The sequence below is a fragment of a genome, unplaced genomic scaffold (assembly GCF_019419815.1).
Source record: "Pyrus x bretschneideri cultivar Hongxiangsu unplaced genomic scaffold, Pyrus_bretschneideri_v1 Contig81, whole genome shotgun sequence".
Taxonomy (NCBI): domain Eukaryota; kingdom Viridiplantae; phylum Streptophyta; class Magnoliopsida; order Rosales; family Rosaceae; genus Pyrus; species Pyrus x bretschneideri.
Window position 1 is genome coordinate 1,293,909 of NW_025999822.1, and position 21,427 is coordinate 1,315,335.

A 21,427-nucleotide genomic window follows, 5' to 3' on the forward strand; every position below is an offset into this window, starting at 1 on the left:
CGAACCAATCAACAATAGCATCTGAAATGGATGAAAGTTGGATAAAAGAAGTTGAAGCAAGTAATGCCGTGCTCTCAAACCATGAGTTTGATAGGTACTTGTTAGATCGCAATGAAAAAGTGGAAGTAGGTCAAGATTTTGATATTTTAAATTGGTGGAAATTGAATGGTGTTAAATACCCAGTGTTGGCACTAATTGCAAAGGAAGTTCTTGCAATTCCGGTCTCAACGGTAGCTTCAGAATCTGCCTTTAGCATGGGAGGAAGGATTGTGAACTCATATCGTTCTTCATTGACTCCTCTAATGGTAGAGAGGTTAATTTGTACTCAAAATTGGTTGATGTCAGATAACATCTCAATTTTAGACGATGAGACAATCTTGGAAGATATAGAGTTTTATGAAGCACTTGAAACAGGTATGAATATTTATTTTTCATTACTTTGTTTTTGTTTTTTCTCTTGGTTTATTGCATGCTTACTTTCTTATTTGCTAATGAGTTCTTAATTTTTATATGTTCTAGAAAAAAGGAATGGTGGCACATCTAGCAATAGCATTGCGGATTCATAAACTATTCAATCCTAACTTATCACCTTTTACTAGTGATGGTATGTATGTAACTTTAATTTTTTTAGCACCTTCCTTATCACCTTTTCTCCTTAATCTTTCACTTTTATATTTTCCCTTTTGTTAGTATTGAATCTATTGATAGTTAGTGGAATTTATAATTTACTCTTTCAATCAGTGGCAGTCAAAATGCATATTTTAAACCTGCAGATGGCAGTCAAAATGCATAAGATTTTGTTTAAATTTGTGTGTGGCAGCAAGTTGAAATTTGTGTGTGGCAGCAAGTTGCAATCTCTGTTTCTACTCTGATTCTATCTTTCGTAAACTATACTGGTTTAACTATTGTTGGATATGCTGCTGTTCTTCTCGCTTCAAATGTTGCATTTTTTTAGGGCTGTTGATGACGTGCTCAATTGCTGTTTTGTTAATTAACTTTGGGAAACTTATGAGTTGAAAGTTGCAACTCAATAATGACTGCAGTAGCCTGCCTTAGCTTAGAAATGTATGTCACTTAACCACGTAAGAGCAAATCTGTATGATCAATTGAGTTTAGATGGTCGAATTCTTGTTTCTCTGTTTGGATGAACTCAATAGACATATTTTAGGTACTATGAACGGATTTAGTTGTTTATCAGTGACCTAATTATAGTTTTGTCAAACTGCATTTCTACTTATTTGTCATATCAGAATGCATCTTTCCCTGATCAGACAGTACATAAATTTCATTGTACAAACTATTTCGATCATTTCTAAGTTGTTTGAAGTCTACTTTGAAATCCCATTTTAACCAGACTTTTTTCAATTATCCTCTGACTGCTATTTCAAGCCGTGATTACAGTTACAATGATTTTGGATTTTGTAGTAGGAGCAGTCGTGGAGGGAACAGAAATGGTCGTGGCAAACCACGTGGGAGTGGCAACGGCAGTGGTCGTGGACGCGGGCGTGGTCGTGGTGGAGAAGGGAGGAAGAAGCCTGTGGAGAAGTCGGTTGATGAACTCGACAAGGAACTCGATAGCTATCACGCAGATAACATGCAGGGTTAGTTCAAAACTGGAGCTGTGGAACTTTGCTTGCTGGTATCAGTCAGTGTTTGAGCTATGGTAGCTGTACAAAATATGACGGTTGTGATTTTCGGGATATAGACTAATTTTTGCTTGGATGTTAATGTGGATCAAACTAGATGTGGTTCAAATAATTTATTATTAGGAACCGTAAACCGGCAAGAATCGGATCGGAACCGGTGTAGACCGAACCGTAATGTTCTAGTAATAAATTTAAGTGGAACCGCACCGAATCGAACTGTTAATATATTTCGGTTCCGGTTTTAGTTTAGGGGTGGAACCGCACCGTGCCCACCCCTATCCCTACCTAGCACAAGGCCTTTTGGGAGCTCACTGGCTTCGGGTTCCGTAAGAACTCCGAAGTTAAGCGAGAAGGGGGCTAGAGCAATCCCATGATGGGTGACCCACTGGGAAGTTGCTCGTGAGTTCCCAAAAACAAAATTGTGAGGGAATGGTAAGCCCAAAGCGGACAATATCGTGCTACGGTGGTGGAGCAGGCCTGGGAAGTGTTTCGGTCCGGGCCGGGATGTGACAATTTGGTATCAGAGCCTAATCCTGGCTGCGTGTGTGCCGACGAGGACGTCGTCGGGCCCCTAAGAGGGATGGATTGTGAAATCCCACATCGCCCAGGGAAGTGGTATATTCCCATCCCTACCTAGCACGAGGCCTTTTGGGAGCTCACTGGCTTCGGGTTCCGTAGGAACTCCGAAGTTAAGCTAGAAGGGGGCTAGAGCAATCCCATGATGGGTGACCCACTGGGAAGTTGCTCGTGAATTCCCAAAACAAAATCGTGAGGGAATGGTAAGCCCAAAGCGGACAATATTGTGCTACGGTGATGGAGCAGGCCTGGGAAGTGTTCCGCCCCAGGCCGGGATGTGACAATTTGGTATCAGAGCCTAAGCCTGGCTACGTGTGTGCCGACGAGGACGTCGGGCCCCTAAGGAGGGTGGATTGTGACATCCCACATCGCCCAGGGGAGTGATCCTTAAATGCATATTCTCATCCCTACTTAGCACGAGGCTTTTTGGGAGCTCACTAGCTTTGGGTTCCATGGGAACTCCGAAGTTAAGCGAGTAGCGCACGAGAGCACTCTCAGGATGGGTGACCATTGGGAAGTTCTCGTGTGAGTTCCCAGAAACAAAACTGTGAGGGCGTAGTCGGGGCGTGTCAAGCGATATCTATTTCAGGGGTCATTGAGGATGCAAATTAATTTTGCAAAAATCTGATGATCCGAATCAAGGTGTTTACCAAATTGCCATAGCGAATTTCTGGAATTCTTTACTCAAAGTCAAGGGTTGAGGTTGAGATTGAGGGATTGCAAGTACAAAGTGGCATCGTCTCGCCTATATATCTAAAGACATCCCTCCCGCCATGGAGAATTCTTTAAGACTTTGACGTTGACTTTTAAGAGGATGAAAGATTTTGATATCAGTTTACTCTGCTGTTAAAAACAAACACTTAATTGGGTTGTTTGACTACAATTAAAACATAACATCAACCAAAGGAGACTCCAAAATTTTAGCCCAAATTCTACACACAAATAGTGGCAAGGTTTCCAAACAAATCCACTCCACTATTCAAGTTATTTGGCAGTTATTGAAACAAATTCACCATGTCTAATTTCAACGTACTTATAATAATAACCGTTCATGGCTTTGCAAACCTTGAACATAAACAAACCAAAGCAAATATCAACCCATGTCTCATCTGATGACACAGCACTCAAATCAAACTCTTCTTCCTAATTGCTTCCTGTCAATGCATATACTTCCGCCTACAACTTCATTGTCCAATTTTTCTGGGTGCAACGAGTTAAAGGCCAATTACAACACGTTTGCCATCGTCCTTAGCAAGGGACCAGTAAGCTCTCCTAATCTTTAATCGTGTCCAGTTGGTACTACTATTTACCATATTCTGCAGCTTCCTTGCAATGGTCGCAGTTTGCAGATAACTTGCGGACGGTCAATGTTTGTACAAGCTCTTCAACATCCTCCTTGAATACTAGACGAATGGCACATTCATGCAGTCCTAAGCCCGGGCTGTTGGACCCAAAAGTTGCACCGACTAGATTCAATTGATTCCACGATTCAGGAAACAGAGCACGCGGTATATAGACAAACCAAATCAAATCATGCGCATGCAACCACATGTCTTTATCTGTATCGAATGTAAAACGGAGCTTATTGTCACAATCAACCTCAGTGGTCAGATCACAAATGAGCTCACGAGCAAACTCTGAATCCGGAGTGTCATTGATGATGTTTGGATGTTCATGGATCGATGAAGAAACAGATAGAGCAATCCCTAACCAATTACCATCATCGTACAAATTTTGAGGCACTTCGATTTGTGCAGAGTCACCTTTATTCGGATTCAAGAACCACTTCGGAAATTCAATTCCAGCGAGCTTCAATGCAAAGTGATTGTCAGACCCGACCTGTAGAGAAAATTTCTAAATGTGAGATATGAGAGAGAGAGAGAGAGAGAGAGAGAGAGATAGAGAGACATACCCAGTTTCTGATATTCTGAGAGATCAACTGGAACTTTCTTTCGTGTGGAGTACTGTGATCGCATTCTTGGGGACTATGTTTTTCCTCTGTGAGGACTTTGTGATTTTGCTCCAGAATTAAGTTTATCCAATGTTTTACCACCAATTCATTATAATATCCAAAGAGGGTGTCTGAACTGCCTAATATACATTGTATGATTGTCTGGACAAATCCTTGTAAATCTTGCTTGTACAAAATCCGGAGCCCACAGATCTTAACCTTTAAAGCAGGTCTATAGGTAATAAAGGAAAGGCAGATTTTCCTTGATGATGTTTGAGTGAACAGTTCGGGAATAATTGCTCGTGGAATGTAAACAATTAAAAGGTGATGTTTATCAGATATCACGGACTCAAAGTTTAGGGACAGATTCACATAATGTTTACCCATTTCGAGTCGACAAGAACCATGATACTGATCCTCTTTTACGATGTGCTGGTGTTCCACTGCAAGTGATACGCATAGAGAAAACCCCATCCACTTCTTACTCTTGTGCAGATTCTGAGGCAGCTCGATTGTCACAGAAGTCCCAACTTCAGTGTTGAACCATGCTGGGGAACCACTTAAAGAAAAATCATAGTTTTGGTACCTATGGTTTAGTCCCTGGAGAATGCAGAAACAATGTGTTGAGAGAGAGAGAGAGAGAGAGAGAGAGAGAGAGAGAGAGTGAGTGTGTGTGTGAGAGAGAGAGAGAGAGAGACCTCCAGGTATCTTGGAAGAACAGACTCAATGTTCCTTCTCAACAGAACTGTGGAACCTTCTTCGCAAGTTGGAATAAATTTCTCCCTGTATATATCAAAGAACTCCAACGTTAAATGAAGAATGAAGTTTTAAATTTTTAAGGCAGCTAATAATGTAGTTTTCAGAAATTAAACTCTACCATCTCAAAATGTCATTCTCTAGACTAAACCATCCAAGCTCTGATGTAGCTTTACCAACTTCATTCAAATTGGAGGGCTCAGAAGGGATCATTTGTTGACTTTGTTCGGACAGCACAGGTATTTGTTGTTGTAGCTGCTGCCGCCCTCCAATACCAAAACTATGTGGTATGAATGTTTGGATAAGCTTTTCAACATCTTGCTCATAAATTAGATGAATCCCACATTTCTGGACCTCCATGCACGGGTTGTTGGTTTCAAATACAGACCCAATCACAAAAGATTCATTTAACATCCTTGGAAAGCACACACAGGGTACATAGAAAGCACAAAGTAACTCAGAATTTGATTCAACTGAGTTGAGATGTCTCCAGTCAAGGAGGAATGGTTCCAGTTGAAATTCCTCAGTTTCCACTCTGCATTTGTAGAAGTAATCAGAAGCACAATCCGATTCAATCTGGGAGACACCAGGTTTTCGCTTCACCAAGAAAACAATAGCAACGCCCATCCACTTCTTGTCATTTTTCAAATCTGGAGGCACCGGGATTGATATGAAATCTCTGGTAGCTATGTTGTTGAACCACTTTGGAATTTCATTTTGATAATCACAAGACTTTATGGAATATGACTTATAATCGAATAGCTGTAACATAAAACAGAAAAGGATTATGATTAGTTATAGAAAAAGACAGATACTTAGCATAGCGAAAATATGCTCGACATTTTTTTGTGGGTATGTGTGTGTGTGAGACAGAGTGAGAGAGAGACTTCAATGTCTTTTTGCAGCACTTGATTTGGCAGTGAAAGATCATGAACAGGTTTCCATTGTTGAAGTTTATCTGATATGGGGTCAAAACTAAAGAAACTACGCCCTGGGACAGTTGATGAAGTCCATGTCCTTGTATGTTTTGGGTCTGGTGGTGATGAAGTAGAAGATTCTTGATGCTTGGATGAAATGAGGGCACTGATTGTAGTCATTCCAGAAACATCTGAGGTCCATACTTTGAATTGATCTGGGAAATCTATCAGTGATGTACAATCATCAGCGGGCACATGTCGAACACTTAATGGAAGCTTCTTAGGCAGTGACTGAAGCCTACTACAATTCCTCAATTTGAGAGATTCAAGCTTTGATAGCTGGCCGATGCTTTCGGGTAAGTGCACAAAGTTATTAGCACTCAAGTCTAATGTCCTTAGGGAAATTAAGGTGCCAAGATCATCAGGTATTGCTCCATCTATCAGATCGCAATCACTTAAGTTTAGGCTTGTCAAAGAAGTTAAACCAGAGAACGAAGTAGGCAGCAACAAGCTCACAGGAGCATTTCCCTTTCTACCCCACCACCAACAAGTAAAGAGAGAATGCCATGATTTTGAAGGTAGATCTTTACATCCTTGGAAGGATAGAGTCTTTAGATTTTTCATAGCTGCAATGGATGATGATTCTCTTATAGCAGTTCCACTTATATCAAGGTCCTCAAGATATTCCACACAATTCAAATCCTCAGGTATGTCATCAAGTTCTGAGCAACCTGTTAGAATGAGCGTTTTCAGAGACGTCAAATACTGAATGGAACTTGGAAGACGGAAAAGGTTTCTGCAGCCTCCCAAATTCATCAATGTAAGACCAGTCAAACGTTGGATTGATGGAGGTAATTCTTCAATGGCAGTTCCATCTAGATGAAGCTCCAACAAGCTTTTCATATTTCCTTCAATTTCAGGAAACCTCTTGAGTCTTGAAGAACCAGAGAGAGTTAAAGTTTTAAGAGATTCCAAACTGATGAAAGGTGGAAGGCTCTCAATGGATTTGCAGTTTCTCATATTCAACAAGATAAGGTTTTTGAGAAATCCCAGGGATGGATGAACCTCAACCAATCTTGTACAACCTTGAAGCACCAACTTCTCAAGATTTGGAACCTCAACGAAGTTTGGGGTTGCAATCAAGTACACGGAATCACTTAGATCGATAAACTTTAGCATGCTCCAGCGCTGGTACAATATAGAAATTACCATAAAGTGAAATAAATAATACGTTGATATGAATATTTTTCAAAATATTAGCAAGCACAAAGACATAATCTTACTTTATTTCCCCTCCATACTTGTTTGATACGGCTTGAATGCATGCGGAGTTCCACTAGCTTATCTGATTGAAAGTTTGATGGCAAAGAATTAAAAGGAAATGCATGCCATTCCAGCAGTTGTAACTCATTAGAAAGGTATCTGATGGGTCCAGGAAAGTACACATTACTAATTTTTAACAATCTTAGCTTGGACATCTTTGAGAACGGGTCAACATTTACGTGAACCACCTCTTGTTTTGGTAGATTCAAGAATATACCTTCCACTGCAATTGTTCCCTAACAAAAAAGAAGGAAATTAGTTGCAGTACAAGGACATAGAAAATACAAAGATGATAAATTCGTTTTAGTAATCTTTGAATCTATATTTGTAATAATATATTACCCCATTGTTTACAAATACATGGATGATATCCTTGGGAAGCCACAGCCTGCTACGTTTGCCCGGCTCTTCACAGCATTCACGACGAACAATCTCCCAACCTAATTCTTGAATCAAGTCATGCATCCACAATTTTCTTCCAAATAGAGTTAGTAGAGATTTTTCCATGAGAACTGCTATCTCAATGTCTGGACAATAGCCACAACTACTTTCCAGTATTCTTGTAACGCGATCTTTATCCTCCCCTTTAAAGAAACATGCAATGTCCAAAAATACTTTCTTTTCTACGTCTTGTAAAGCATCAAAACTTACTTTAAGCACATCAGTAATTCTTCTGTCTGGATTTTCTTTAAGTCTATCCAAAGCACTTGACCATACTTCTACGCTTCTACCAAAGAGGAATGAACCCAAAACTTCAATAGCTAATGGGAGGCCATTAGCGTATTCTACAACATTCTTTGATAGCTTGAGAAAGTCATCTCCGACCTGGTCTTTCTTGAATGCTTTCTGACAAAAGAGCTGAAGAGCTTCAGCATCAGCTAACGGCTTCACCTTATACATTTTATCTACTCCATATGTGCATAGCAAATGCTCATCCCTTGATGTTATTATGATCCTACTCCCTGAACCAAACCAATGATGACCACACAATGCTTTCAATTGTTCTAATTGATCCACATCATCAAGAATGACAAGAACCATTCTAGTACTTAGTCTCTGTCTTATCTTTTTCATCCCCATGTGGACATTATGTACATCTACATTACTCTCAAACAGGATATCTGAAAGAAGTTGCTTTTGTAAATGGACTAGACCTTGTTTCTCAGTTACCTCTCTAACATTGGCAAGAAAGCTGTAAGCTTCAAACTGAGAACGTATCCTATCAAAAACTACTTCAGCAATGGTTGTCTTACCCATACCCCCCATCCCCCAAATCCCTAACATGCATACATTGTTCAACCCCGTGTCTAAGCAAGAAATCACTTCATTTACGCGTGAATCCATCCCAACTAAATCCGTATGTATACTTGAAATTGTTTGATTTACTTTAGTGAAAATATATCTCACAATATCTTCAATAATTTTCGACTGATGTCTGAAAAAACAAACAAACAACGAATAAATAATCCTCTCATTGAAGTTTTGTCAGCACCACTCAACCAAATAAAAAGATAACAAAATGTTAAATTTTGTATCTTCTTTCTTCTTTGTTTCAAGAACAAAAAGAAAAAGCTCTTTGGTATACCTCCTCTGCAATTTTCTTGTAAAAAACAAAAAGAAAAGAGTAAAGTTTTACGGTGCTACAAGGAGATCGGTAACCTTACCCATCTTGTAAATGCCATCCATAGAGATCAGCCACTTCAGTAAGTGCATCCCTCCACTTACGCACCTTCTCTGTGTTATCCTTAAAGGCTTCTTCATGCTTGGAGAAGGCTTTCCCGAAATTACCCATTTGTTTTCGTACCTCAGATGGATCCACGTCATAGAAAACTGGGAGTATTGTCTGCCCCATCACCTTCGTGCATTCAACACTCTTTGCAAGCTCATCCAAGCAACATGTTGAGTAGGCATAGTTTCTTGAAAGAACAACAATTACATATCTTGATTCTTCAATTGCTTTCAAGAGTTCTGGCGAGATGGGTTTTTCCCTCTCAAGTTGTTCAGCACCTCTGAATGCAAACACTCCCTTCTGATTCAGAGAAGTATACAGATGGTCTACAAAATTTATGCGGGTGTCTTTGCCTCTGAAACTGAGGAACACATCGTATGTCCATTGAGGAGTCGGAGGAGACCCATAAGAAGACGAAGGAATATCTGTTTGGCTGATCATTGAAGGTGTGGAAGGTTACCACTTTGGCTATGGTGAAGATTACAGTAGGGTCTGTGCAGAATCTGATCAGAAACACTGAAAGTGGGTGTTAACACTTTGCATTTACTCTGAACAAATGATAAATCATCGCAGAAAGCTTTTTGAAAGAAGAGAATGTGAAGTTTGAAGCAGCAGAGCAGAAAAAAAAGTGCATCGAACAAAGAATCTACCTAATTGTTACATCCCTCTTTTAGTTTTGGTATTGATGTTCTTCTTCAGATCAAAACCTCTCATCATCCCCTTCAACTTTCCCAAACCCTAGATCAAAATTAGCCAAATAACATGAGGAAAAAAAATCTGTAAAAAGAGATGATCAAGACCATGTAAAGAGTTTAATGAATCAAAATTCAAGAGAAGACTTAGAAATATTACATGTTGTTGGAGGACATGGAGTCTGACTGACCTCGCTAACTGGGACGACTCTCACAGCTCCAAGTGAGAGAGTCAAAACTGGAAAATAAAACTCGTTCAAATGCCTGATAGTGGCTTTCCCCTTCCCCGAAAAAGCCAAAAGCGGATGCGTTTTTCTTCACTTTCTTCTACTTTCACTTAAATGTCAATTCCAATTATTTTATTTTCTGTTTTCTTTATTTAATTCACAGTTCCAAATCGATTAAACTCTTGTTTTAAATGGTTAGTTTAGAGTTAGTTTTAAATACAACTTATTCATATCAAATTTTGTAGAGCGGTTTATGCTATAATTATTTTGTTCTTTAGCAATTATTTTTAAGTACTTTTAAATATTTTTATTCCTATCTTGTTAGTTATAAAAATCATATCGATAACATTCGCTTTCTATCGATCAACAAAAATGAACAAAAGCTTAGGAAAAATCTTATTTTCAAGTCTACAGAATTATTGGGCCTGAAAAGTACAAATTGGGTATTAATTAGAGGATGAAGATTTGTTAGTTTATGACAAGCAAGTAGCCTTCACAGTTCAACTGATAGCACTGCTTTGGAAGAGAATTTATTGTATATAGTCAAAATTTAGCATACAAATTTAAAAATGTCAGTTTTTATAAAATATTTCAAATATAGCCAAAACTCCACTTGAATAGACCCAGTTGTCCTTAAAATTTACACCTAATTATGTCAAAAACCCTTTCAAATCTTGTGTCATTGTTGATGAGGTTTTGAGAGTGGTAAACTAGACACGCATTAATGTATATTAGTTACAACCATGGTTGAACAAGGAAGACACCATGAACCATGAACGTACGTCAGCTGCACCATTGTGAAGATGGAAACACGTTCTACTTGTCTACCCTAAATATAAAATTTGAAGAGCTCTACCACAAATATAAAGTTCAAAGAATAAATTAAATTATTGGAACAGATGGGAGCTATGGAAACGACCATTAAATCCAAACGCATTATAATTGCTGGACTATGCATGCCTTTCATGCTCAATATCCATCTCTTAATTAAATAGCTAATTTGATTTCGGTGATCCAACAAATATGCAAAATGCCATGAGAACGTGCAATGGCAATTTCCTTGAAAGTTTCTGCAAAATACCAATTGAATCTTACACAAAAACATACATAAATTGTATTTTTGTGTAATTTTCTTCATGGTCTTGGTTGTAAGTTTGTCAATTATGAATTGAATTTGAGAACAAATACCATATCTCTTTCAATATTTTCGAATTACAATATGGAACCCTAAATTGAAAAGGAACAAAAATGAACGAACAGAAAAAACACATCTCTTTGGTGTGTGGTTTTTTAATTAGAAGGGTAATTTGGTATATTAATGTGAGATTTTGGCTAGATTTGAAAATTTTATAAAAATTGACATTTATAAATTTAAAAGCTAAATTTTGATTATAAACGATAAATTCTTGCTCGGGGAAACCCCACAAGAGAAACAAACAACTACTTGATGTTAATTAATTCTGGTCCACAAGTCAATTTTATTGAGCTTGAAGGAGTGCAAGTGGGTGTAGTTTATCTAAACCCACGGTGGAACCTTCATGGCAAAAACCATAATCCACAGATTCCAATGCTTCTTGCCATCCATCTCCTCTTTCTTTTCTGTTTCCACGCCAACTCTGCTGCAATGAGACAAAGTGTGCTTCGTCATTCCAACATTACAGAATATATAATAGCTTTGATTAGTTCTAACATGTACCATATTTTAAGGCTTCAACTAAACAAATAAAACATGGTCTATATTTCTTTATGCATTTGTGGGTTATTGTTTTTGACAAATTAAGCTCATCAAAGTAATTGAAATATCGCAGTAGCATACACCAGAAAAAATTTACCTGCCACACAATTACAAGAAAGAAAATAATTTACGTCGAAGTTGAAGAGGATTCAGTTTTCTTTGTCGTTGATGGAAATTAATCTATTTTGAATAAAATCCAAAAAAATCCGCATATTATTGAGATTTATGAGTTCAAAATAATTGTAACGACTCGTTCTCAATTTTACGGGTTTTTATAATTTTAATAAGTGAATTTACGAAGATGCCCTTCGAGGTAAATGCATTGACTTTTGTTGACTACTGTGTCGTGTCATATACGACTCATTTTCTTGGCGTATCCTCGTAGTACTCGTCGCTACGGACGTGTGGGAACAAGCGGAATATAATTTGGAGTTATAACGAAGATTCTACGAACCTTTAAACGTCGTGGGCATTTTGGTAATTCGTCATTTGAAACACGTGGTATTTTGGTCTGACCATTGAATGAGTGCCACGTGGGGCCACCCCCACTTTTCTGGAACACTCTCTCTCTTTCTTTTTCTTCTTCTTCAGTAGCTCTTCTCTCTAACTCTCTAACTCTCTTTGGCTCTCTCTTTCTCCTGTGAAACAAATCACCATTATCACCAAAAATTTCAGCTTGTTGAACATCAAAATCACCATTATCTACATGTCTTCACCACCATAAACCCAGTTTTGAGTTTGTTTGTTAGACTACGTGTGAATGACAATGAGATAACAACTAGGTTTCTTGAATTACACATAAACTCATTATGTGAGTTGTGTGGTTGAAGGAATCTGAGATCCTTGATATAATAGGAGTTGTGGAGTTTAATTATTGTGCAGCCAATCTAACGGGAGTACTTATCAAGTATTTACTGAGAGATAAGAATCACGATGGGACTTGAACTTGTTATGAGGATAGAGTTTATCACCACTACTGATAATTACTACAAATATCCAATAGTAATATCTAGAAAAATATGAAATCCAACGGTCTAGAAACCACTTATTTAACAGTTTCGATTACTCAAGCCGATATTGTAAAATCGGGTCCAAACAGATTCCTACAGTTATCTGGTACCAGTAGGAATTCATTGGTTTCGCCAATTTGGCAATGATATAAGTAATTCGAAGTTTCTGAATCCGATTCAATGAGGGATACTTCAGGACCGAAAAGAGAGCACACAGTGCAACCCTCATCCACTTTCTTTCATTCTTCATATATATATATATATATATATATATATATATCATTCACTATCTACCAGTCAAGAAAGGAACAAAATCTCAAGAAAAATCTACACTTGTTGAAAAGTCTGGTGGGTAATGAATGCCCACAGTACATTGGCAGAAGTTTTCAGCATTGGTAGAAGTTTTTAATGCCCATGCAAAGTAAAATTGAATTTGTAAATGCATGGAGGTTGTATTGTCAAAGATGTGTGCTTGGAGTTGCTTTATAAATAGAGCACTCCGTATGCTTTCAATAGAGGCAGAAAAAGAAAGAGAGGAAGAGGAGAGATGAGAGAATACATAGAGTTATCTTTGTACTCCTATTATTCCAAATTATAATGAAAGCACCACTGCTGCCCGAGGACGTACTCCAGTCACACTGACTGTAGAGGAACCTCGTAAATTTTGTGTTTTGTTTTATTTATTCCACTGCACACACACCGTCAATTTTACAACAATACTTATTTAATGGATAGTCAACAGAAAGAAACAAAATCTCAAGAAAAATCTACACTTATTTAATGGATGGATGGATGCTCTTGACAGAACTATGTACATAATACAAATATACTGACATAATATCGCCTCATGTCAATAAAATAAAAACATGTGGAAAAGACACTGACACTTTATTTTATTGACACGAAACAATACTTTGATAATATAAGTGTGCCATATATGTAGGTCCTTCTCATTCTTGTGACTCGATTTTATGCTTGAGATAATTTTCTGAATTTTCTATCTGCATAGAATGCATAAATTAAGATCATATAAGTTATTTCAAAAGCACTATTCTCATTTGTTACTGAATTTATCAAAAATCTATATTGTCATCGTCATTCATATCAGTTTAGCTTAAGAAATTCTTTATTTAATATAAGTGAACACAATTATTGTTAGACCAAACACTAATTGTGATCTTGACAACTTTTTTTTAAGTAATCTTCGGTGTGAATGTAAGCAAATGAAACTTTGTAATCTACAAATGTAAACAGCTAATCAAATTGTTTGCCATGCCTTGAAAGTTTCGCCTAATATACTGTTTAAAGAGATGCAGATACAAGTTCGAATCCCGATCCCGTAACTTAAACTGGGTTATTGCTTTTCAGATGAGATAAAATTGATACACTTCAATCTTTAAAAAGTAAATAGTAGTAGTAGTAGTAATAATAATAATGATAACAAAAAAAAAGTCCAATGAATACACATTTAGCAACCCAATTTTGCCACCAATGGGCTTGTCTTCGTCAACTTTAGTATGACATGATTCCCTTTCAGTGGTGCCTCCTGTTTTGTTATCAGATTATGCTGGTTTTCTGGTTTTCGCTTCTCAACTTAATGTGCATTTCGGCATATAGGTTTGTTTGACTTTCTTACGTTCTTTTCTTAACCTGTGATGTTGCTTGATCTGTTTTGCAGGTTTAGACCTTTTAGGATTGCTTTTAGAGGGGTTAGGTTTCATATCTCCCTCCCCTTTTTTTTTCCATGTACCATTATTGTTTCATTTCCAGAAGAGTAAGGTTTTATGTCCACTTTCTTGTTCATGTATTTTTTTTTTCTTTTTGTTTCCTTGTACTATGAGGGGGTTAGGTTTATGTTCCCCTTTTTTCTTTTTTCTTTATCAATCAAATTTCCCTCGTACCATCGAGGTTTCCAAAAATTAAAAAAGAAAAAGAAAAAAAAAAGAACCCAAGTGAATCAGGTCGGCATGGTTTCAAACCTTCACAAGGAAGAAGACACCGCAACAAAACCCCACAACTAAGGGAAATAGCCTCCCACAAAAGTTGACAAAATTGATCTAATGAAAAAAAGACAAAAGGCCTTACAAGTTGTAACATGCATGCTTGCCCTAGTACTTGAGAATCAGATGATCAACATGTCTTGTACTATACCAATTTTAATTACCATGCCTTGCTTGCTCCGAATGATAACACTTGGCAGATAATCGGCAGAGGGTCAAAGTCTGTACGAGATCTTCCACATCCTCCTTAAACACTAGACGAAGACCACATTGATGCAGTCCTAAGCCTGGGCTATTGGACCCAAAAGTTGCCCTGACTAGATTGCATTGATTCAGCGAACCAGAAAATTTAGCACGTGGTGCATACGTAAACCAAGTGAAGTTGCATGCATGCAACCACAAGGCTTTGTTTGTATGCTCTAAACCATGGAGTCTGACATTAGGAAGATTGGTGTCCAGATAACAATAAAGCGCACGACTAAATTCTGAATCCGGAGTGTCAAGAATGACGGTTGGATGTTCGTGGATCGAGGCATAAGCACACGCAGCAATACCCATCCAGTTAGCATCATCGAACAAATTTGGAGGTAGTTGTATCTGTGCAGAACCGCCTTTATTCAAATGCACGAACCACTTGGGAATTTCAATTCCAGGGAACCTACATGTACACTCAGCCACAGACCAGTCCTGTAAATCACAGTTACATATGTGAGATTTATATGATAGTGAGAGAGGGAGAGGGAGGGAGGGAGAGGGAGGGAGGGAGGGAGGGAGAGAGAGAGAGAGAGAGAGAGAGAGAGAGACCTGATTCCTGTAATGGCTCAAGATCAACTGAAACAGCTCTCTTTCATGCTGCGAGGAACTGAATTGTCTACTGAGTTCTCTATCAATTTTACGACCTTGCCATCTTACCAAAGTTAGCCAATCTTCAACCATTTTTTTATTATACTTTTCAAAGAGGGTGTCAGAGCTGCGCAATATGCACTGGATGATTGTCTGTACAAATCCTTTTAAATCTTGCCGGTAAAAAACACGGTACCCGCACACTTGAACCTCAACGGCAGAGTTGTCAATTCTGAACAAAGTGCTACTTGAACTTGATCGAGTGAACCATTCCGGCAACTGTGCCTTTGGTATGTAAATAATCCAAAGTTGACTTTTATCACATATAAAATTGGTCGAGCATAGGGACAACTCCGTATGAAAATTGCCCGAATTTACTTGACAAGAAACTTTATAACCCCCTTTTACTTTATGCCAGTCCAGTACTGAAATTGACACACATAGAGCAACTCCCATCCATTTCTTATTTTTGTAGAGAGTTTTAGGCAGCTGGGTTGAAACGGAGGACCCGACTTTAGGATTGAACCAAGCTGGGCTTCCACTTAAACCAAATTGATAAAATTGACCCATATGGTTTAGTCCCTGCTGGAAAATGCAGAAATGATTAATTAATGTGTATCTGTGTGTATGTGTGTGCGCGCAAGATGAGAGAGAGAGAGAGAGAGAGAGTGACCTCCAGGTATCTTGGAAGAAGTGACTCAATATTCCTCCTTAAAAGAATTGTCGAACCCTTTTCGGCAGATGTAAAATTCTCCCTGCAACCAGTTATAACAAATGGGAAGAAAAAAAAAACAAAGGATTACTTTATACATACAGAATCACATAATGATCAAGAAGATTCTAGACGCAACATAGTACTGGTCAGAATATCATACCATTCCAAAATGTTATCCACCAAATTAAACCACCCATATTCAAGTTCTCTATCCTTAATAACCTCAATTGGATTGCAGTTATCTTGAGACGGGATTTGATGTTGAAAACCTTCATGATCATCCTGCATAGGTTTTTGGATAAACCCTGTAACATCTTGCTCGTACACTAGACGAATACCACATTTTTGGACCTTCATGGATGGGTTGTCTGTCTCAAATGAAGCCCACATTGCACCTGATTTATTTAACATCTTCCGAAATCCCAGACAAGGTACATAAAACACAGCACAGACATTAGAACTAGATTTAACTAAGTTGCGGTAGTTTTCGGTGTCAAAGACTAATGGCTCCACTATGAATTCACTAGTTCCGAATTTGCATCGATAGAAATAATTAGAAGGTTCTGAACTCGGTCCAATGTGAGAAACAGCAGGATCTCCTTTGACTGAGAAAACAGCACACAATGCAACCCCAATCCATTTTTTATCTTCATCCAAATCTGGAGGTAGAGGGATTGCTATGGATTCTCTGGTAGCAGTATCAGTGTACCACTCTAGAATTTCAGTACAAGTAGAAACAGATTGAAAGGGCGATGCCGTAAAATCCAACCCCTGAAACGTAAAACAGAAAACGATTAAAAGTTATAAAAGACAGATGACCAGTGTCTGTGCAAGTTGTCGCGTGTCATACTGAGAGATAGAAATAACCCTATAAAAGAAGAGAGAGAGAGGGAGGGAGGGAGGGAGAGAGAGAGAGAGAGAGAGAGAGAGAGAGAGAGAGAGAGAGAGAGAGAGACCTCAAGGTCTTTTTGACGCACTTGATCTGGTACTGAAAACTCATCGACTGCTTTCCATTCTGGATGCTCAACAGATGATTTGAGACAACTGACAGTTGTAGTTTTCATTCTCCCTATAGTTGTTGAAGTCCACGAAGTTAAATCCTTGATGTTTCTCGAGGAAGGAAAAAGTTGTTGATTCTGAGAGGGAATGAGGCGACTGATCGTAGTCATTCCCGTGTCCTTGGAAGTCCATGTTTTGAATTGACTTTTGAAATCAATCAGTGCAATGCAATCATCCGCATTCACTTGTCGAACACTTAAAGGAAGCTTCTTAGGCAGCGATTGAAGCTTACTACAATGGCTCACGTTCAGAGATTTAAGATTACAGAGTTGAGAGATACCTTCTGGTAAGGAAACAAAATTATTACCACTTAAATTTAAGATTTCTAAGGAGCATAAGCTGCCAAGATCATCCGGAACTTCTCCCCCTGTCAGATTGCATTCACTCAAGTTTAGCTTTGTTAAGGAAGTTAAACCTGAGAATGAAGTAGGCAACAACAAACTCAACGGAGCTTGGACCTTTTTACCCCACCACCAACAATTAAAGAGTGAATGCCATGATTTTGGAGGAAGATCCTTACATCCTTGCAAGGAAAGAAACTGTAGATTCTTCATATCTAGAATGAATGATGATTCTCGTATTGCAGTTCCACTTATATCAAGCCTCTCCAGACATTCCACAGAACTCAGATTTGCGGGCATCTCATCAAGCTCTGAGCAACCTGATAGATTCAGAGATTTCAGAGACGTCAGATACTGAATGGTACTTGGAAGATGCAAAAGGTTTTTGCAGTCTTGTAAGTTCAACAAAGTAAGGCCAGGCAAACACTCAATAGACGTAGGTAATTCCTCAATAGCAGTTCCGTCTAGACGAAGCTCCAACAGGTTTCCCATATATCCTTCAATTTCAGGAAACTTCTTGAGTCTCGAACAGGCAGAAAGTATAAAAATCTCAAGAGATTCCAAGCTAATGGAAGGTGGAAGACTCTCAATGCGTTTGCAGTTTCTCATATTCAACAAAATAAGTTTTTTGAGAACTCCGACGGAGGGGTGAACCTCGACCAATCTTGTACAATCTTGAAGCACTAGCGTCTCAATATTTGGAGCCTCACTGAAGTTTGGGGTCTTGATCAAGTATTTGGAACCACTCAAATCAATAAACTGTAGCATTCTCCAACTCTGATATAATTTAAAGAATAATTAGTCAAATGATATGAAACAAATAAAATGGGTTGATATATTAACAATTATAATAGAAAGCTTACTTGATTTCCCCTCCATAGTTCTTTAATAAAGCTCGAATGCATGATGAGTTCAACAAGTTTATTTGATTGAAAGTTCGATGGAAAGGAACTTAAAGGACATCCATGCCATTCCAAAAGCTGTAACTCATTTGAAAGATATTTGACACACCCAGAAAATTTCACATTACTAATTCTGAGCAATCTTAGCTTGGGCATCTTTGGGAAGGGATCAACATTCCAGAAAACCTCCTCTTCTTTTGGGAAATTCAAGAATATACCTTCAACCGCAATCGTTCCCTAATGAAGAAGAAGAAAGAATTAGTTGCAGGACATACTGTAAAATATTACGAAGATGATAGTAAGTTCTAACAATCTTGGAACCTATATTTATACTAACATTTTACCTCATCATTTACAAGCATATGGATGATATCTTTGGGAAGCCACAACCTGCTACGTTTGCCCGGCTCTTCACTGCATTCTCGACGAACAATCTCCCAGCCTAATTCTTGTATCAAATCATGCATCCACAACTTTCTTCCGAACAGAGTTAGTAGAGATTTTTCCATGAGAACTGCTATATCAATGTCTGGACGATAGCCGCAATTACTTTCCAGTATTCTTATTACGTGATCTTTATCCTCCCCTTTAAAGAAACATGCAATGTCCAAAAATACGGTCTTTTCTATGTCATGTAATGCATCAAAACTAACTTTAAGCACATCAGTAATTCTTCTGTCAGGATTTTCTTTTAGTCTGTCCAAAGCACTTGACCATACTTCTATGCTTCTACCAAAGAGAAATGAACCCAAAACTTCAATAGCTAATGGGAGGCCATTAGCATATTCTACAACATTCTTTGATAGCTCAAGAAAGTCTTCTCCGACCTGGTCCTTCTTGAATGCTTTCCGACCAAAGAGCTGAAGAGCTTCGTCATCAGTTAACGGCTTAACCTTATACATTTTATCCACTCCATATGTGCGTAGTAAATGCTCATCCCTTGATGTTATTATGATCCTACTCCCTGAACCAAACCAACTATGACCACACAATGCTTCCAGTTGTTCTAATTGATCCACATCATCAAGAATGACAAGAACCATTCTAGTACGTAGTCTCTGTCTCATCTTTCTCATCCCCATATGGATATTATGTACATCTACATTACTCTCAAACAGGATATCTGAAAGAAGTTGCTTTTGTAAATGGACTAGACCTTGTTTCTCAGCTACCTCTCTAACATTGGCAAGAAAGCTGTAAGCTTCAAATTGAGAACGTATCTTATCAAAAACTACTTCTGCAATGGTTGTCTTACCCATGCCCCCCATCCCCCAAATCCCTAACACACTTACATTGTTCAACCCCGTATCTAAGCAAGAAAGCACTTCTTTTACGCGAGAATCCATCCCAATTAAATCTGTATGTATACTTGAGATTGTTTGATTTACTTTAGTGAAAATATATCTCACAATATCTTCAATAATTTTGGATTCATATCTGCAAAAAGTAAGACTGATAAGTAACCACCTCATGGTATGTTAATCAGCACCACTGCACCAATCAAAGTGATAAAATGGAATGTTTTATATTGTATGTTTTTCCATGAGTAAATTTGGTAAAACTCCCAAGCCGAATTTTCTTTTTTTAAAACGCCCTATACCATAATTTCAAAAGCATACAATCTGTAGCCTAAAAAAATCATTTTAATGTGCTCGAACTATGCCTTTGTTTTAGGCTTTTTGCCTGTAGGAAACATTAATATTTTTCGAACCACAGGCTTAGATTTGTTTTTCAGTCCTTTTAAATTTTGTTTCTTTAATTATTTTGAAGTGGTCAGACAGCTGGCTTAACTACGAAAAAGATATTAAAAGCAGCTTACCCATCTTGCAAATGCCATCCAGAGAGATTGGCTACTTGAAGAAGAGCTGTTCTCCACCTTTGCAACTTCTCTATATTTTCTTTAAAGGCTTCTTCATGCTTGGAGAAGGCTGTCCCGAAATACCCTGTTTGTTTTCGTACCTCGGATGGATGCACGTCATAGAAAACGGGGAGTATTGTCTGCCCCATCACTTTCATGCGTTCAACTGCCTTTGCAAGCTGATCCAAGCACCATGCTGAATTGGCGTAATTTCTTGAAAGAATGACAAGTACAAACCTGGATTCTTCGATTCCTTTCAAGACTGTTGGGGAGATGGCTTTTCCCCTCTCAAGTTCTTCACCATCTCTAAACGTCAATATTCCCTTCCGGTTCAAAGCAGCATATAGATGATCCGTAAAGTTTCTGCGTGTGTCTTCGCCTCTGAAACTGAGGAAAACATCGTATGTCCATCGAGAGGTTAGAGAAGAGAAAGAAGAAGAAGGAATATCATTTTGGGTGGTCATTGCAGGACTAGGGCAGGGTGTAAAGGTCTGTTTTATGAAAAATATCAATCCAAATGGTGTATGCAAAATCTGACAATCGGAAGAACACAAGCATCTGTTTAGCTCTTTCAAGGCTAGTTCCGTGTGAGGCTTAAAACTGCATTATTTGGGGCAATAGCCGAAGCACAATCCACGTGAAATATGCTAGTACGAAAGTTGAGGTAAAAAAAAAAAAAGTTGCGGTCGAAGTTTTACGAAAGCGATGGTCTGATTACTGATTAAGGAGGAGGAATCAACACTAAAAAGCATCAGAATGAGGTTCTAGGAAACGTGGTGGGAACAACATTTAGCTTTAGCTGCTTTAATAAAAATCATCAACATTAGCATTACTTTTCAAAATGCGGCAGCTACTTTTTTCATGAGCTTTCACATAACTGTTGCAATGTATCACTAATAAAAAAACTTCAGAGCTAGTCCCTTTAATCTGTTCAGTGGATCTAAAAACCTACCAACCATGTTTTTTTTCTTCTTTTCTACTAATCCCATGTTATGACCTGTCCCTAAATTTACGGTTTTAATAAATTTAAAATGAGAACTTACGAAAATGCCTCTCAAGGTGAAATCATTGACTTTTGTTGACCCTTGTATCGTGAGACGTATAACTCATTTTGTCAGCGTACTTTTGTAGTACTCGTTGCTACAAA

At 38.2% G+C, this 21,427-nt stretch overlaps 3 protein-coding genes across 6 annotated transcripts; 1 reads left to right on the top strand and 2 right to left on the bottom strand.

The window, feature by feature from the left end:
- The first annotated feature begins 381 nt into the window (after positions 1–381).
- Positions 382–1,717, top strand: LOC125473294. The gene is made up of 3 exons (XM_048575953.1): positions 382–414; positions 520–604; positions 1,426–1,717. Exons 1-3 carry the CDS (start codon positions 397–399, stop codon positions 1,665–1,667), a joined length of 345 nt encoding a protein of 114 aa, XP_048431910.1. The 5' UTR covers positions 382–396; the 3' UTR covers positions 1,668–1,717.
- A 1,451-nt stretch (positions 1,718–3,168) lies between these two features.
- On the bottom strand, positions 3,169–9,909 carry LOC103956565 (TMV resistance protein N). Of its 4 annotated transcripts, none has more exons than XM_009368583.3 (10): positions 9,751–9,909; positions 9,549–9,636; positions 8,834–9,401; positions 7,512–8,604; positions 7,130–7,405; positions 5,817–7,034; positions 5,051–5,691; positions 4,872–4,956; positions 4,135–4,773; positions 3,169–4,061 (listed from the first exon to the last, which is right to left on the bottom strand). In XM_009368583.3, the coding sequence occupies exons 3-10, from the start codon at positions 9,337–9,339 to the stop codon at positions 3,525–3,527; spliced, it is 4,995 nt and encodes a 1,664-aa protein (XP_009366858.2). In that variant the 5' UTR covers positions 9,340–9,401; positions 9,549–9,636; positions 9,751–9,909; the 3' UTR covers positions 3,169–3,524. The 4 variants fall into 4 exon arrangements, with proteins under 4 accessions (XP_009366858.2, XP_009366856.2, XP_048431824.1 ...); XM_009368581.3 differs by having other exon boundaries at positions 8,834–9,414; XM_048575867.1 differs by having other exon boundaries at positions 8,834–9,414; positions 9,782–9,854.
- Positions 9,910–14,515: 4,606 nt separating this feature from the next.
- Positions 14,516–21,178, bottom strand: LOC103956600 (TMV resistance protein N-like). The gene is made up of 8 exons (XM_009368621.3): positions 20,242–21,178; positions 18,767–19,859; positions 18,384–18,659; positions 17,077–18,297; positions 16,281–16,891; positions 16,079–16,160; positions 15,367–15,987; positions 14,516–15,249 (listed from the first exon to the last, which is right to left on the bottom strand). The coding sequence occupies exons 1-8, from the start codon at positions 20,742–20,744 to the stop codon at positions 14,719–14,721; spliced, it is 4,938 nt and encodes a 1,645-aa protein (XP_009366896.1). The 5' UTR covers positions 20,745–21,178; the 3' UTR covers positions 14,516–14,718.
- Positions 21,179–21,427: the final 249 nt, after the last annotated feature.

Bases quoted from the DNA above. Each gene is read 5' to 3' on its own strand.
- LOC125473294 (XM_048575953.1), top strand. The intron at 605-1,425 runs GTATGTATGTAA...TGGATTTTGTAG, and splicing joins ATCACCTTTTACTAGTGATG to TAGGAGCAGTCGTGGAGGGA.
- LOC103956565 (XM_009368583.3), bottom strand. From the start codon at position 9,339: ATGATCAGCCAAACAGATATTCCTTCGTCTTCTTATGGGTCTCCTCCG. The intron at 4,957-5,050 runs GTAGAGTTTAAT...TGATATATACAG, and splicing joins GAGAATGACATTTTGAGATG to GGAGAAATTTATTCCAACTT. The intron at 4,774-4,871 runs GTCTCTCTCTCT...TGCATTCTCCAG, and splicing joins TTCTTCCAAGATACCTGGAG to GGACTAAACCATAGGTACCA.
- LOC103956600 (XM_009368621.3), bottom strand. From the start codon at position 20,744: ATGACCACCCAAAATGATATTCCTTCTTCTTCTTTCTCTTCTCTAACC. The intron at 16,892-17,076 runs GTCTCTCTCTCT...TTTACGTTTCAG, and splicing joins TGCGTCAAAAAGACCTTGAG to GGGTTGGATTTTACGGCATC. The intron at 15,250-15,366 runs GTCTCTCTCTCT...TGTGATTTACAG, and splicing joins TGAGCCATTACAGGAATCAG to GACTGGTCTGTGGCTGAGTG.